The sequence below is a fragment of the Falco punctatus genome (assembly GCF_963210335.1).
Source record: "Falco punctatus genome assembly, chromosome: 6".
Lineage (NCBI taxonomy): Eukaryota > Metazoa > Chordata > Aves > Falconiformes > Falconidae > Falco > Falco punctatus.
In genome coordinates, this window is record NC_137585.1 from 44,719,315 (window position 1) to 44,735,471 (window position 16,157).

At 46.5% G+C, this 16,157-nt stretch overlaps 2 protein-coding genes across 24 annotated transcripts in view; one reads left to right on the top strand and one right to left on the bottom strand.

The window, feature by feature from the left end:
- Positions 1 to 16,157, bottom strand: part of LOC308066278 (uncharacterized protein) — a 78,130-nt gene that overhangs the window by 11,121 nt on the left and 50,852 nt on the right. Inside the window, exons 1-5 of one of the 23 annotated variants that reach the window (XR_013929103.1) lie at positions 11,058 to 11,198; positions 3,329 to 3,639; positions 2,635 to 2,677; positions 2,180 to 2,264; positions 1,064 to 2,044 (exon numbers count right to left, since the gene is read on the bottom strand). Coding sequence is in view for 7 of the 23 variants with exons in the window: in XM_080393342.1 (XP_080249468.1) it covers positions 2,220 to 2,264; positions 2,635 to 2,677; positions 3,547 to 3,639; positions 13,541 to 13,851 (492 nt within the window). In the remaining 16 variants the exon portion in view is untranslated. Of the gene's footprint in view, positions 1 to 1,063; positions 3,640 to 10,960; positions 11,199 to 13,540; positions 14,353 to 16,157 lie in introns of those variants that run through there. The other 22 variants (XR_013929106.1, XM_080393342.1, XR_013929099.1 and 19 more) reach the window with 22 other exon arrangements.
- SOCS2 (suppressor of cytokine signaling 2) lies at positions 13,228 to 14,922 on the top strand (the record flags this gene model as incomplete). Its single annotated transcript, XM_080393336.1, has 2 exons — positions 13,228 to 13,372; positions 14,349 to 14,922. The coding sequence occupies 2 exons, from the start codon at positions 13,228 to 13,230 to the stop codon at positions 14,795 to 14,797; spliced, it is 594 nt and encodes a 197-aa protein (XP_080249462.1). The 3' UTR covers positions 14,798 to 14,922.

Below are 16,157 nucleotides of genomic sequence, written 5' to 3' on the forward strand. Positions count from 1 at the left end.
AAAAGAATCTCCCTACTAGCAAAATATAAGATATCACAGGAAAAGTAGTATTCTGGAAGAGATGGGTTTTAGCATTTCTTCTGTCAAAACTAATATAGATTTAACTAAGTATCACATCATTTTAATGAACACTGAAAAGTTACTGTTAAATTAGGCAACTGCATTAAGCCATTATCACACAGAATAAAAATTAACCTAAGTAAACAATTAAAGTATTAAAGACCCTCCTGTACAAACATGTATTTCCTACTCACTAATGCTAACAAAACTGAGCTATATAGTTGCATGCAAAGATTAGTGTTTCTTAAAACACTGCTAGTCTTTCTTATTATTCAGATTTATGCTTTATTTGTTTAAACAAATAATAAGCTAAGTAGCATTTTTCTAAAGTCAACATCTGTAGGAATTGCACAGGATCAGAGCTGTGCTGTGGCAGTGATCTTCACCTTCTGCTTTAGTTGAGACACTGAGGATTTCAACTGAATAATAAACTAATGCCAGGGAAAATTTTTCTTTGACCCCTAATTAAGTTAACAATTGGTTGGGATACAGTAGTATAAGCCTACAGGTGCCTTCTCATATTTTTTTGTTATTTTGTAGGTTTTAATCCTGACTGGTTTAAGTATGGATTCACTTGTTATTTCTCAAGAATACTTTGTATCTTTGTAAACCCCCCACTCCCCCAGGCCATTTTTCATACTGTTAAAATCCTGGCATTCAGTGATGGGAAAATGGAGGGTGGCAGCAAGTTCCACAAATTTTAGAATTGGATTAAGGAAAAGGATTTCCTATTCAGAGTAGAGGCACAGTGCAAACAAAATTCATGGTAAGTTCATCATAAGCAGAGAAAAGAAAAAATGACAGAGAAATTCCCTTTCTAGAGCATATATTTGTATGTTCAAATGACTAAAATAAACATGCTGTATGTTAGCTGCATGTGTTACAATTCATTGACTTTATGTGGCCGTATTTGTTGAAGAAAGAGATTTGAAATGAGCCCAAAGAGGCCACTGGTAAGGCTGAAAGGTGACACAATGGTCTCTGAAGAGAAGAGCAGTGGTGGTCCTGATGGAGAGCAGCTGTGGTTAGTACCTACGCAGTGCTTAGCCAGTCCTTATCCAGTCTGAGGGCAAAACGGTGAATCGCTGGAACTGGGTGAGTGTTTTGCTTCCATATGACCAAGATTTTAATTCATGACTTTATGGAAATGATACATGAGAAGCCTTAGATTATTTTTTTGAGTGAAGTGTTTATCCTGCAGTCAAAATACCTGTGTCTACACTTTACTTCGGCCAGAGGTGGCCCCCAGCAGCAGACTGATGCTCTGGGTCCCTCTGAGCAGTCCTTACTGCTGCAGGCTGGGGAACAAGCTCAAGCTCCAGCTGCTGATACCCACAAGTCTTTGTTAGTTCCCCCTGTTCCACCTAGCCCTCCTTAAAGCAATGGCTGCACACACCTGCAGTGAGAGTTCACACAAGCACTGCTCTGAAGATCACACCTTGTCTGACTTGACCTTGTGTGCTCTTTTAAACTCAAGCTGATGGTACACCCTCAAACATTACTGCATCCCAAAATGTATAATGTGTACCCTCAGTTTCATGCTAGGAAAGCACCGTTCTCACAGGCTGCAGTATAGTTTCACATAATTTCATATACTTCAAACTGTACAATACACCAAAAAATCAGAATTACATGTTGGGTCTGTAGGGGCACCAGAAAGAATCCAGGGAGTACTGTGGGATGTGGATATAGGAGTCTGCTCTAGAGGGAAGTAGCCCCAGCTAGTGTGGATATGAGCCAAGCCTCTTGGCATCAGGGACTTTATTAGAAAGGCAAGACTGCCCTCTGAAATCAGGTAGTTGGGAACCACATCATTTTTACAGATAACCTGAGCTCAGACTGTTTGGACTACTAAATCTGACTGAGTCTGGTATGGGCTTATTGAGACGAGAAAACAGCAACTCACATGCATAATTACTGTTCCCTAAACAACTCGGTCATCGAGATTGTCTAATCCAGTTCAGAGATGTCCCAGTTGAGACTCCTGTAAAAATAAAACTGTTTTTCTTCTGGATAAACAAAATTAAATATGCAGAAGAAAGTACATTTCTGTAACTTCAAAGAAAATCAGAATTTAGCAACTTCTTCAACAGTCCACATCAGAGTAAATGAACCATACCAAAGATCACTAAATGTCAATATTCTGTAATTCTCAGCCTTCAGAGGATCAAAGAAATCTGAAGAAATGGTTCAAGTTGAGGCATCTGGCAAAATAATGAGGTGAAAGGCTTTCAGATTTTTCTGGAGAAAAAAACAGTAATTGGACATAATTCTTAAAATCTTCATTTAGGCATTACTAAATGAAAATGCTGTGTTTCCATTTCAGGGCTAGTGAAATGTCAACAAAAGAAAATAGTGGTATAAACCCCAAAGAGCTGTTTTTCAGTTACTCTCAGGACATAAGGGATTTATTTATTTAAAAATCTGTGACACGGGCAAATGAGCTGTTCGCTTTAAGTAGCTTGCCAGGTGGTTTGTTTTTTTTTCCTTTTCAGCTGTACTCATGATAAATTAATTTTGCTAAAAATATGCTACCAATTCAGCACAGATTTTTTTAACAGTTCATCTCCTTACCTGGCATATTCTTGCCCCCTTAGAACAGCCCAAGGAACCGATCCTGAAAATGCCCAAGGAGATTAAAAGATACGCATCAATTGATTGTTGAAGTATAACTATCAGAAGCATAATTGATCAGTCGTTTGGGGATTTTTATTGTTGCTGCATCTTTTCCATCAGCCAGTCCAAAAGGATTTCATAACATCGCACTAGTACCTCTGACTATGTAGGAATTTTGACTAGATTATGAAAGCTCCTAGAAATAATCTATTTTGAAGTGTTAAGTGTATAAATGCAAACTGAATGGAAACAGCTGTTATTTACATTCTCTGAATGCAGGATTACATTCCCTGATAGTTGAGGCGGGGGGCGGGGGGGGGGAGGGAGGGAAAGACATTGAAAGAACATGAAGAAATTGGAAAAATACAGATCTAGTAGAAATATATGCAATGTTGGGTGGTGTAAATCAGTATAGCCTCACAGGTTTGCCACCATAACAATATACAGCCTGCCTGCCAGGAGGACTTGAAGAGCTTCACATGTTTCTTGGAGAAAGGAGGGGTTGCAGGAATGCATGTGCTGAAAGCTAAAGCATATGAACAAATTCGTGTTTCAGTCTTTTATGCAATGACTAACAGAGAGCCAGGCATTTTCAGAAATAGTCTCACAGAACAAAGTCCCCATTCACAACAAGATTTTGCTGTGGACTTACGTTAGTTTGAGATTATGTTCTGGAAAAATAACAAAAAGGTCCCGAAAAATGTAGGTAGCGTATTCTAGACCAGTGTGCCTGGACATGAAGGACTGTGCTGGAGGGAAAAGAAAGCACAGTGTGAAAGCTCACCCCTTCAGTGAACCCAGGCTTTACCTTTTTATTAGCCTGGCAGAGGCCCTGCTGCATGTCCCCTGTACGTGTCCCCCTTCGCTTACCCGGAGCAGATCCCCACTGTTACGTGTTCCACTGGGAAGCTCACACTCCCTCCTGCCATGCCAGCTTCTATCAGTAACATCACTGGCAACCACCTAGAGTAAAATAAACAGTAATAGACTGTCCTCAGAAAAGGTTAGGCATGTTTAAAAATGTACGTGAGATGTGGCTGCTAATTTCATTTGGACCAAACCCACTCAGTCAAATCAGCATCAGCAGTAGGAACCTGGGCTGGGGAATTAAAGGTGTGATTGTTTTGCCCGGCTTTCCTTATAAATGGGAAAGGAACCGATGAAACCAACACAGCTAAAGCTCAAGCACTGCAGAAACATTTGATTCTTGGAGCCTGTAGTGATTCCCTCCAGGATTAGCTCTGCTTGACTTGGGATTGCTTTGTACCTGCCAGCACACAAAAACTATCATCATGCAGGCAAACGTGGGACAGAAATTTCATTCTGGGTCCATTTTAGATACAGACTCCTGCCTGCTGTTCTGCCTTACGCAAATGAGACATCTGATGGCTAAATGCATCCTCTAGTTCCTTCCCAGAACAGACTGATCTACAGCAGCAGGTTTTGCAGCTCCCTTCCATCCAGCACAATGTGGCCTGAAATGCTGGGGAAAAATTCTGCTGTGCCTCAGGCATCTTTCTGGATCAAATTTATTCCCGGAGGGATAATTTATCAGAGAAGTGAGCTCTGAAGAGAATGCTAAAAATAGGGTTAAAATTTTGAAATATGGGGTAATGGCACTGAAAGTCAGGAAAGATGTCTAGCCCAAACTCACACTTTATAAAAGGCTTTGCATATTTTATAATAATTGTGGATATTATTTCCCCTCCCCCATTCATTTACAAGGACAGAGAGATAATAACAAACCAGCAAATCAGAATTTGGTTACACAGAGCCATCTGTTAATTCTGGTGTATGGCAGTAGAGGGCATCTAAGGACTTCAAGTCACATATGGTAAGGGATTAAAATCAGATGGCTGAAGGAGTTACTACTCTCATCCTCAACCATTCACCCCACCCCGTGACAGAATTTGCCACCTCACGACCAAACAGCTAATGAAGCTGCTCCTGAACGACAGCAGTTCTGAGCCACGCTGAAACTGGGGTTGTTCTTAACACACCAGACGGAAAGCTCCAGTTGTTTAGGAGGAGATGCGTGCGTTAATTCCTCATCCCTGCTGCTGGCAGCACTCTGTCACAGCCAGGGGGAAGGATGCCTCAGGTACAGTATAAGGGGAGACACAACCTCCTCGAGCACTCTATCCAATTTTACCTACTAGTGTCTGAGCTTTAATTTCCACAAACCTGGCAAATACACTTACAGCAGGGTCAAACAATCCTGGGAATGGACAGGCAGTGCCAAGAAAAGGCGAGCTGTGGACCACTGCTCTTTCCTTAACCAGGAAGAATAGCCCTGTGGCTGTTTCCTCGGTTGAGCCCCAAAAATGCTAGTCTGTCTGTCAGGTCTGTGTTTCAGTTTATGAACTCCCAACATGCCAGTCAGTTACAGGACAATGCCTTGAGCCTTCCTCACAAAAAAAAAAAAAAGCGTTAATCATCACAAATAGAGAGAGCGGAGGTAGCTGGCAGGTAGCACTGTTTTCTTGTCATCTCTTCAGGTTTGTATGACATCCCACCTCCAGCCTCTCTTTATAGTGAAGTGGGGAAAGCAGCCGTGCCTACCTTGAGCCAAAAGAGGCCAACATGTCGTCGGGGAGGGAGGTTAAGGCCATTACCTGACACTTAACGCACTAATTTGAAAAATTTATTTGATCCAAGCAGCATATAAACGTACCATGGGCAGCAGATTTTCAATTCACTGCAAGCAGTTTAAAATTATATAAACACATTAGTACATGTCGATTATCCTGTTATTGAAACTCCTAAACACAGCAACACGTCAGGCCTTCTGCTGAAGTCTATTATAGCCTTAGTCTGAAATTTAGAAGTGGCTCACGCCAGGAAAAGGTTCTACAACTCATTTAATGATTCACTGTACTCCTGAAATGATATTCATCTGTCTGCTTTCCATGGCAGCACTTCCAATCATAAACACTTAATTGTAGGAATTCATCCCCAAGGCCAAATAGCTTTGGGTGAATTAAACCATCTTTAATGTAGGAACTAGAACAGTGATTTAAAATTGATCTTTCTGATGGGAGACCATATATTCAGAAACATAACCCAGTTTCTTCTTTGTTTTACTTTGCACTCAAAATTCCCTCCTTTGGAGACAGCCACTGCATCACCTGTTTTAATTTTCCTTACTAGTTTCAGAACTGACTCATTGCCAACAAAGGAACTTTAATTACTTATGGATTGGCAGAGCACAGGAGAGCTGCCTGCATGCTGTCTGTCAGGAACTTTTTTCACAGACATTACTTGCTCTCTTTGGGAAGTAGGACTCGCAACTGGCAAGAAAACATCTCAAGCCTCCTCAAGCATAAAAGGCTTGTTTTTTCTGGCAGCATCTAGGACGAGAATGCAAGATTTCACAGTGCTTTCAGCTGTGCTATCTTTAGGATTTTTCTAAAACAAAAACAAGAGTGTAATTTCCCAAAAATCCAGAACTTCAAAGAGCATGGTTCTGAACATGTGTATGTAGAGATGTATGTGTATATATACACCTATACACACTTTCTCAGCCAAAAAAACCAAGATAAACAAGTATTACAGTCATGGCATCTCATACTACAATCTGAAAACTGAAATCCATAGCAAATATTCTCCTAGTAGTTCAAAATGACTGCTATCAAAATGGTTCTTTTTTTTCTATCGTGTTCATAAAAAGGAAATGTGATAGGGAAGAAAATGCTGTCAAAGCATGTATATTTTACAAATTGTCCTCAGGTAACTTTCAGCAGTATTTAGCTAGTTCTAGTCAGAGTGAAATTGGATAATTCACAAAATAATAAAGTGACAGACCAAATTTCTGCTGTTTATAAAGAAGCCTAACATAGCATAAGGTGAAAACTGCTGGATAAATTATCTTTTATATATATATATACTTAGTACCCTGTGTCACCACATTCCACTTTTCCTTAACAAGTCCAGCCAAATTATTTTTATGTTTTGTTTTTACTGTAAATTGTAAATGGTAAATTAGAGACACTATAAAAGCACTACATTTAATATTTTGAATTAAAGATCCTAAGTATGTCTAGATAACCTCTTATTCAATGCAGTTGAGGCCTTTAGATGCTACCGTAAGTTTCAATAGTATAAAGCACATATGAGATGAAAGAAGGATTTTAATACCACCTTTTTATGGTCAGAGTTTCATGCTTGCTGGTGATTATCTGTCTACCTATCCACTGAATTAAAGAAAACGATCCTTCTTTTTCTCAGCTGTCTTGGAAAGAAAAAATCTGGGTGCTATTTCAAAGTACTGCTCTTTAGTACCATCTCTTGATGGTTTGCTTTTAAATTACAAGTGCTGGTTTTCTTTCAGAACACCACTGATTTACAGAAATTATTCACTGTATTTTTTATTATTCTCCTTTACTAAGTGTCTATTTTCAAGAAAGATAAAGCATTCACATCTGAATAGTAAAAATGGCAGGAAATAAGGTGGCAGCTGGTTAAGAGTAAAATTGTTTGGTATACACCATAATTTATTTCATCAAAACATTCTGTTCCTCGGGGCAGCTGGAAAGAGCAAAGTGATCCCATTTATGAAAATACTTGTTTTCTCTCTGCTATATTTATGATGTTTTAGGAACTCTGTGAAATAAGCAAACCTTCCTTCTGACTGCTGAGTGAGAAATTCTCTCAGGTCTCACACTGGGGACCTTGTTCGTGGTGTGGAGCTACAATTGTTCTCATTTGCTTGAGATAAAAGCTCAATATTCATATTTCTCTGCTTGAGAACCAGACATGCTGCCTGACCACTATAATCACAGGACAGGGAGGAACCATGGCAGTTATACACTGCTGTTTAGATCAGCTCAGGTAAACATTTGCCAAAATATGGTCAATAAATAAGACATATGTGATAAGCAATAGCTGGCCTTTTAACTAACACAGATTTTATCTGACCAAAATGGTATGTCATGGATAATGGATATTCTGTGCTGCATCTTCAGGAAGGAAGGAAGCAGAGAGCAAGGAGAGGCCCCTTGTATTCTTCCAGGTAGCTAGATAAATCTAGCTAAATAAATCAGTAAAACTTTTCAGCAAATCAGACCAAATCTAGCAAAATCAGCTGGGCCAAAAATGCATCATTCCCTACTCCACTCACATTATATTATATAAATAAACCAGCATGCTAACTGTCTAGTAAATTTGGCATACTTTTCAGGAATAAAGTGAAAATAATTTCTAGCAACAGGCACTTCCCATGAGTGTAAAAACATTGTTGCCTCCATCCTTGGTCATGAAAAGGATTTTTGCCTGAAGGAAAAATAAAAATTAAATGCACTTGTCCCTCTCCTTCTCTTTTTGAGCATACACATTTGAAATCAAGACAGAAATGTAATATATTCTGCTTCTGATTTTCAAGAACTCTTAAATGTTCATGTTTTCACTACTAATATAAAGCTCTATTAAAAATATCTATTACATGGATGATATACTGCCCAAACTAAACCATTCATGCCCAGCAGAAAGTATCTGGAAAAGAAATCGGAGATTCCTTAAGTCTGTGCCTTTCATCTCCATTCAGATAATACACCTCTAAAACTGGCTCACAAACATTCCTAACTGCATACATCCAGGCAGTATCTGTCCTAGAATCGCTACCCCCAAAACATGAAGACTAAAAATAAATAAAGCACTTGGTTTGAACTGCACTTAGAGATGTTTAATCCCCATTTGTATAAACTAGGTTTCTGTTCATATTAATGGCTCTGTTTAGAAGAATTATTGTTTGTTACATGACAAATTAAAAGACCTCATTTTGTTTACATGATGGAAAGCTAAGTTTTCAATGTCTGCTGCTGCTTTTCTCTTTCTCCATTTCACATCTCCTACTCCATTATAGTTTTTTATACAGTAAAACACTTCAGGCAGACCAAGCATGTATTAAACATCCCAATGCCAAAGAAGCTAAAAAGTAGCTTAGTTTCATGCACCACATGTGGCCCATAATCCCAGAAGTAATTTAATTTAATCACCTTTTCTTACCCTTAAAAATTATATTTTTTTCTCCCCTGTTACTGTGTGAAAGGCTCACGCAGACAGAAGAGAAAACCAGCTAACTAACATTGTTGAAAGAAACTAAAATACTAACTTACTCCACCGAGCCCATAGTACTTAGGGAAGTCTCATACCACAGAATAAAGGTAACTGTGAACCAAAGTACTCTTATGAGGTGCCAAAAGTGTCATTTACAAATCGATTTGCAGTTTTTAAGTTTTAAATTCATTACTCTTGTAAATTTATCAGATCTTTAGTACTATTCTTAAAAGACATTAAATTCTCATTTAAAAAATACAACAGAACTCTGTTTAGGAAAGATTCTGCTGATACACTACCTATGTAATTTTTATGCTACCTTTTTCATGACAATATCTGAAGTTTTAAGTAACAAATATGTATTACATTCTTCTGTTCTTGTTTCTCATTCACCACATAAATCATGGTCTTCCTCCCTCTGCCTTTATAGCAGCCAGCTGTGGTTTTAGAAACAAATTATTATGACTTCAAGTGACGAATAAACAGCAGAAGCAAAGGAAGTCTTGCGATACTATCCACATAAAAATGCCATTAATAAATAACGGGAAAAGAACTACAGCAAAGCTGTAAAAAAGCAGCTTTGCATGTAGACAAGATGCATTCCATTTCTCCAAGACGATTTAGTGAACTTTAAAGGAATATCCCCAATTTCAACTCTATTATAGCAAAATAAGATTTTTGAGCAAAAGCTCTGTGACTGCATATACATATATGGAATTATTTAGTTAAAAAATATATCTGTATTCTTTGTTGTTGTTGTTCTTCTGAATATAATGAAACTAGGGCAATTCTGAAAAAGTAAGATTTTACGCAAGATCTCACATCATTAGTAGCGGAACAGTAAACTAAATTTCGAAGTACACGGACATGTTCTTTCCCCTCCTCACATCTATCCAACTAAAAGTCAGTGAGGATTCCACAAATCACTGGAGGCTAGATCTGAGGCTATCCGAACTGCACTGACGAAAACATGAACAAGAATGACCTTCAAGACCTAAATTGTTTTAAACTATTTCTGAGAATGCTTAAGAAAGACCATGTTTTCTCTTCAGACCTCATTTTAAATCTGCAGTGCTGTCAGTGACTAAACCCACCTTTTTTTTCATAAACTGAATAAATTAAATTAAAAAGCACCCAGGCATTACAAACAGATGAAACCATACTGACCAATTCACTTAATTTTTTTTCTCAAATGAATCTGCTTAATTACTAAATACAGCACTTATTTTTTAAGAGAGCTATTAATTCTAATACTCTTCACTCATCCCCTTACGTTTAAAAATTGCAATATCTATTACAAAAGCCTTCAGGAACTGTCTTCCACGGTCCCTTTTTTTCTTTATAAAGAAATGCTGAATTGCAGAAGTTTCTGGGGAGTGCTACCCAAGGCAAGAGTGCCCCTGCGGGAGCGTTCTCCGTGCTCGGGAGCTGGCACACCGGTGCTGCCCTGCTCCCTCAGCCAGACTGTCCAGCCTAATACAGGCTAACTTTTCTCTTTGATAATAAACACACACACACACACACACGATTTGTAAAGCTATTATTTTGTATTATTATTTTATATTATTTTTTCCTGAGGACTTGAAAAAGACATCTCTTAATCCTTCTCCCGTCAAAGCCGAAAAATACTCTCCCCCAAGCACCGCCGTGCAATTTGCAGGGAGCCCCGACCTGCAGCCAGGGAAAGGGGTGAGACCAATACGGCTACTTTTGCTTTGTTTCCCCTCCTTTTTTTCCTTTTTTTTTTTTTTTTTTTGTCTTTCTAAAGTCGGCTCGAGGCCGCCGGGGCAGCGGCGAAAGGTGGCTGGATACCGAGCAGCACCCGCGGTGCAATCAATCATCTTCACGCCAAAAAACAGCTTTGGGTTTATTAAATAAAAAAGAAATAATAATAAAAAAAAATCGCAGGGGGGGCGGGGGCGGGGGGGGGGGGGGGAGAAGCGGCGCGCGCATCGGCTGGTAATGGCTGTTTGTAGCAACGAGGTATTTAGCGCCGGAGGGTGAAGGGGGGTGGAGAGCAGGGTGCGGTGTCCCAGGAGCTTCGGCCGCCGCAAGTCCCTGGCATGGAGCTCCTGGCACGGGCCCCTGACGCGCTCCCGGCCCCGAGGGCGGGCCCGGCCGCCGCGCTCAGGTGCCCGCGGCTGCTGGCGCCGGGCAGGCCGGGCGCCCCTCGCCCGCACGCCGCCGCCCCGCAGAGGGAGGGTGCCGCGCTCCGCGCCCGCCCAGTTACCTCGAGAGGTGCCGCGCGCGCGGGCGGCTGCTGGAGCCCGCCGGCGGGCTTCAACGGCCGCTCGCGCGCCGGTGCCTCAGCAGCCCCGGCCACTGACCTGCTCGCCGCGCGGCTCCCGCGGCTCCGCGGGTGGAAGGGGGGGGGCGCAGGGAGGGGTCAGGCCACCGCTGCCCCGGCGTGACAGGGGCGGTGGCTCGGTGCGGCGGCTCCGGCTGGCCCCGATCGCGGCGGAGGCGCCGGAGCGGGTCCTGTCACATGATGCGGTTCCTGGAAAGTTCCTGGAAAGCAGCCTTTGTATGTAGCCACCCCGGGAGGGGGGAGCGGCGGGGGCAGGATGCCCTCGCCTCGCAATCAAAGGCGAACAGACCGCCCGCGCCGGGGAGAGGGGGGGAGCTAAGGGTGTTGTTTCCCCAGGAGCACCGTCCTCCTCCGGCAGCGGCAGCCTGTCTGTCTGCCCGAGCACAGCCCCGCCGCCTCTCTCCGGCGGCGGGTGCTGTACCGCGCCGGCCCCTCAGCGCCGCCGGCAGCGAAAACCTGACCGCCCCACCTCCAGGCGGCGGCGGCAGCGGCGGCCCCAGCGGCCCCAGCCCCGTCCCGCGGAGCCCGGGTGAGTTCTGCCGTCGTCCCCCTCCCTGCGCCCGGCGCCCTGCCGCTTCTCGAGAGCAGGGAGCGCAGGGAGCGTGCCGCTCGGCTCCCGGGACGGAGCCGCCGACAGGCGGGCTGAAGGCTCCCCCGAAGCCGGAGGCAGGCTGCTGCCGTGCCCCTCTTCTCTGCCGGGGGACGCCCCGCTGCAGCTAGCTGCCACCGCCTGGCAAACTCTCCGTCTCCGCCAAACTCCCGCGGGCGGCGGCGCTTCGCGGCCAGGCGCTCCCGGCGCTTCCCCTTCACAAGGGATCGCGCCCGGGCAGCCCCGGCAAGGCTGCGCTCACCTGCGCTCGGGGCTTTGCGGCCGGCGGCCTCGCAGCAGCTCCGGCGACAGGCGCACCTGTGCCCGGTCCCCGAGCCGGCGGCCGGAGGTCCTGTGCGGGGGAGAAGGGGATGGGGATGGGCTTTGCCGGGAGGTTGCCGCGTGTGTGCCTGCGCACGTAGCGATAGAAACCCGGCAGAGCAACCTATCAGCTGCCTCTAAAGTTTAATTCGGAAAAGTTTCTGAGCTCCGGCGTGGAACTTGTGACGGGAGGAGCCACCTCGGCGTAACCCCTCACCTGGCGGCTGCCGCGCACCTGGAGGCAGAGACTGGCCGGTTCGGGAGCGCCGGCGGGGGTCCCGCTCTTTCCCGTGAGCCCCCTCCCCGCCCCCGGCCAAGCCTGCTGGGCTCCCCCTCGCTGGCGCTGCCCGGCTTCACGTCGTTCCCGGAGCGAGAGGCTCTTGTTGCCCCTCCCGTTCGCTTCAGCCGAGCAGAAAGATAATTTTTTTTTCATAGTACCGGCAATCAGTGGAACGTGCAAAGCACGCTACCTGCCCCCCGCCAAATACATCGCGTCCTGCACCGCGCTGCCCCTTCCCGTACCCAGGCGGCCAGCGAGTCCCGGGAGCCGGCGCTGCCCGCGCACCCGCCCCGCAGCACCGCGGGCACGCCGCAGCCCGGGAGAGGCTCGCTCGCAGCCCCCCAGCCCGGCAGCGCGGCCCACGCCGGGCTCCCGATCCTAGAGATATGCCTTGGCGCATGACCTCAGTGAAAGGCGTACCGTACCGTTCCTGCGCACCGCAGCGTGCAACCCGGGCAGCGCCGGTGCTCCTTGGCTAGCCCTCCCCACTCGTACCTTTACGTGCTCGGCTCTCCCCCACGACCTCCTTCCTCCTCAGCCGCCCCCCTGGCGCTGCGGCCCGGGCTCGCCTACCCCGGCCGAGAGAGCGGCGCATCAGCGGGTTTGCCCTTGCAGTAAAGCGAGACCACCCTTGGCGGGCCGGCGCCTCCCGCCTCGTCCCCGGCGGAGGGGAGCCGGGGACAGGCTGGGCGGCGGGCGGAGGAGATGTCCCTCCCCCGCTCCGCCGGGAGGTGATCTCTCGCCTCGGGTCCCTCCTCTGGATGCTGGGAAGTTCCGAACCGGGAGCGCCAGAAACGCACGGGCTGCGTCGGGAGCGCCTCTCGCGGGGCTGGCCGCTAACCACGCTCTCTCTCCGCTCGCAGGCGGCGCCCGGGCCGGGGGCCGGGGCCATGCACTCGGTGCGGCGCTGAGCACTGCGGCGGCGAAGCGGAGCCTTCTCCTCGCCGGCGGTCCCCGACCTGCGTGCGAGCGGGGCCGCGCCGGCCGCCGCCGCCCCCCATGACCCTGCGCTCCGCCGGGTCCCTGGAGAGTGCGGAGGGCTCCCGGGCGGGCTGGCGGCACCCCGGTGCGGCGGCGCCTGCTGCCGAGGAGTCCCGTGGGGCGGCGCAGCTGGCCGCGGCTATGGAGGAACTGCGGCGGGCAGGTAAGGCCGGCCGGCCGGCCGGGAAGAGAGGAGCGCCTGGGGCGGCGGCGCTCGCCGGGGTGCCCGGCTCGCCGCCGTCCTTCGCGCCGCGGTCCCGGGGGAGGCGGAGCGGCGCGGCAGGGAGCCCCGCCGGGCCGAGAGGGAAAGCGGGCGGAGGGCAACGCTTACCGCCGCCCGGCGCTGCGGGGTCGCGGCCCCGCGGTGGCGAGGGGCGGCGGCGGCTCCGACCTTCCGAGGGCTGCGGCGGCCGAAGCGAAAGCACCGCCAGCAGCAGCGCCGCGCCCCGGCGGCAGCCCGGGATCGCGGGCCGGGCGCTGCCGCCGGCCGGGGCGGCCGCGGCTTTGGGAGCGGGCGGCGGCGCCGCCGCATCCCCTCGGCCCCGCATACCTGCGCTCCGCTCGCCGACGTGGTGGCGGCTCGCCCGGCCCCGCAAGGCGCGGGGCTTGGCCGCGGGCGTAGAGAAGGGCATTTGTCTTCATCGCCTTCCCGCTACGAACGCAGCCGCACGGCCGAAGTTTTTTTTTACCCCTCTCTGCTTCCGATTGCTAGGCAAAGCTCATTTCAACAACAGCCTACCTAGAGTTACCAAAAGCGGGCTTTTTGCGGGCTGCCAGCGTGCGCCCGCAGCGCTCGCCCCGTGTGTGCGTAGCGCGGAGCCACGGGACGCGTCCCTGCCGCCGTCGGGGCGGCCCGTGAGGTCGGCGGCTCCGGCGTTAGCCTCGCAGGACGCTGCAGGAAGGTTTGTGCGTGTGGATGTATAGGTACGAAAGTAAGCAGTGACCTGGAAGGCTCTGTCAAAACGAGACACATTGTAAAGCAAATTAATTTAAGTAGCAAATAAAAATTTACAATGCCTGCAGGACTTCAGCTTTCAAACAACAAAGGAAATGGGTTATTACAAGTGTAGCAGCCAAAGACCAGCTTTTTAAACTAACAAACAGGAATAAACAAAACCCTTCTTTCTCTCTTTTAACAGGATGGTACTGGGGCAACATGACTGTTGCTGAAGCCAAAGAGAGATTACAGGATGCCCCCGAAGGGACCTTCTTGGTTAGAGATAGCTCACATTCAGAGTATCTACTGACTATTTCGGTAAAAACATCAGCGGGACCGACCAATTTGCGTATAGAATATCAAGATGGCAAGTTTAGACTGGACTCTATCACTTGTGTCAGATCTAGACTTAAACAGTTCAACAGCGTTGTGCATTTGATTGAGTACTATGTTCTTATGTGTAAGGACAGAACCGAAACACCTTCTAATGGAACAGTTCATCTTTACTTGAACAAGCCCCTCTATACATCTGCTCCATCTCTGCAACATCGCTGCAGAATAACTATAAACAAATGTACAAATCAGATCTGGGAGCTGCCATTACCAACGAGACTAAAAGAGTACTTGAAAGAGTACCAATACCAGGTATAAATATCTTTTCTAAATGCCTCTAATGTAGAGTAACTTTTAAATGCAGTTCTTAAAATCAGCCAAAGACTGAGCAATCAGTTGTACAACTCAGCATGGAATTCACTGTCAAAACAGTGGCAGTTCTGGGGGAAAGGTTTTTATTTCAGATGCCACAAAGGGAGACTTTATGTAGAATAATCCCAGCTTGCATCCTCGGGGGTTCAACAAGGTAGCGTGCTATTCTTGCTAGGAGAGAGAAGCCAGGAATCTGTCCAGATTGTGTTGCTTTGTCAATGGCATGAAATACTGCACTAACTATCAAATGCTAACTGAAAAAGTGGGACCGGGAGAGACTACAGAAGTGGTCAGAGACCTATGAGAGTGCATAAGTATCTCAGTTGTCTGATTCCAAAATTAATTTGGTGCTGGTGTTCATATAATACTGAAAGCTTAACTGGATCACACTGTGATAATCTTGCCAAAGTTATGCAACTAATCAAATCCAGTCAAAAAAGTGATCATGTATTCAGTTTTTATTGAACTATAATTCTTGTGCTTTTCTGCAAGTAAAGGAGTACTGTAAGTCATCAGTTTAAAACACTGTTTTTCAAAATTCTCTAAAAGCTGACCTTCAGGAGAAATGCACATCTTTCGCAGGAACCCAGTATGTTGCTGATTATACCAGATTGGTATCCCAGAATCTTTAACATGTTAACATCTTCCCAGTGGTGATATATCCATGTTATTACTATTAAGCCTTTTTTGGTTGAGGCTTTAGGATGCTGCAGACTTGCAGTTGCTCAGTTCCAATGTCAGAACATGGATATCAGCAGTTACAGCTGTCTTCTACAGTGTAGAATGTTCTCTTCAGCTTGTTTCCCAAAATATGGGGAAATATGATGGGGGGGGGTATGGGGTTGGAGGGGATTGGGTGGGGTTTTTTCCTTTTTTTCCTTTTTCTTCTAGTTCACCATTGTAGCTATCAGGCTATTATTCAATAAAGTAAATCAAATTGCACAATAATCTCCCAATCTTTGTATGTATGGATTTGCTGCTATTCAGGAAACTGATCTTACGAACCTATATTGTTTCCCAGCTAATACTCAAATAAATGTGCGTGAACCGGTGAGGATGAATACCACTGCTTTGCCTTGTGCTGCTGCTCAAAGGTATAGCTGGATTATGTACAGATTAGTGGCTTAGAGGCTGCTGAATTCCTGTAGTTAGGTATTAATTAGCACACAACATTGCTTTTTCTGTTACAGCAGTCCTCCAAATGGCAAGAAGGGACTAAGACCCTTAGTACCTGTTCCTCAGTTTAAACATAAAGTATTTCAAAGAAGAAATATCCAGGATGAGAGTAATGGGAGAGCAGTAAAGA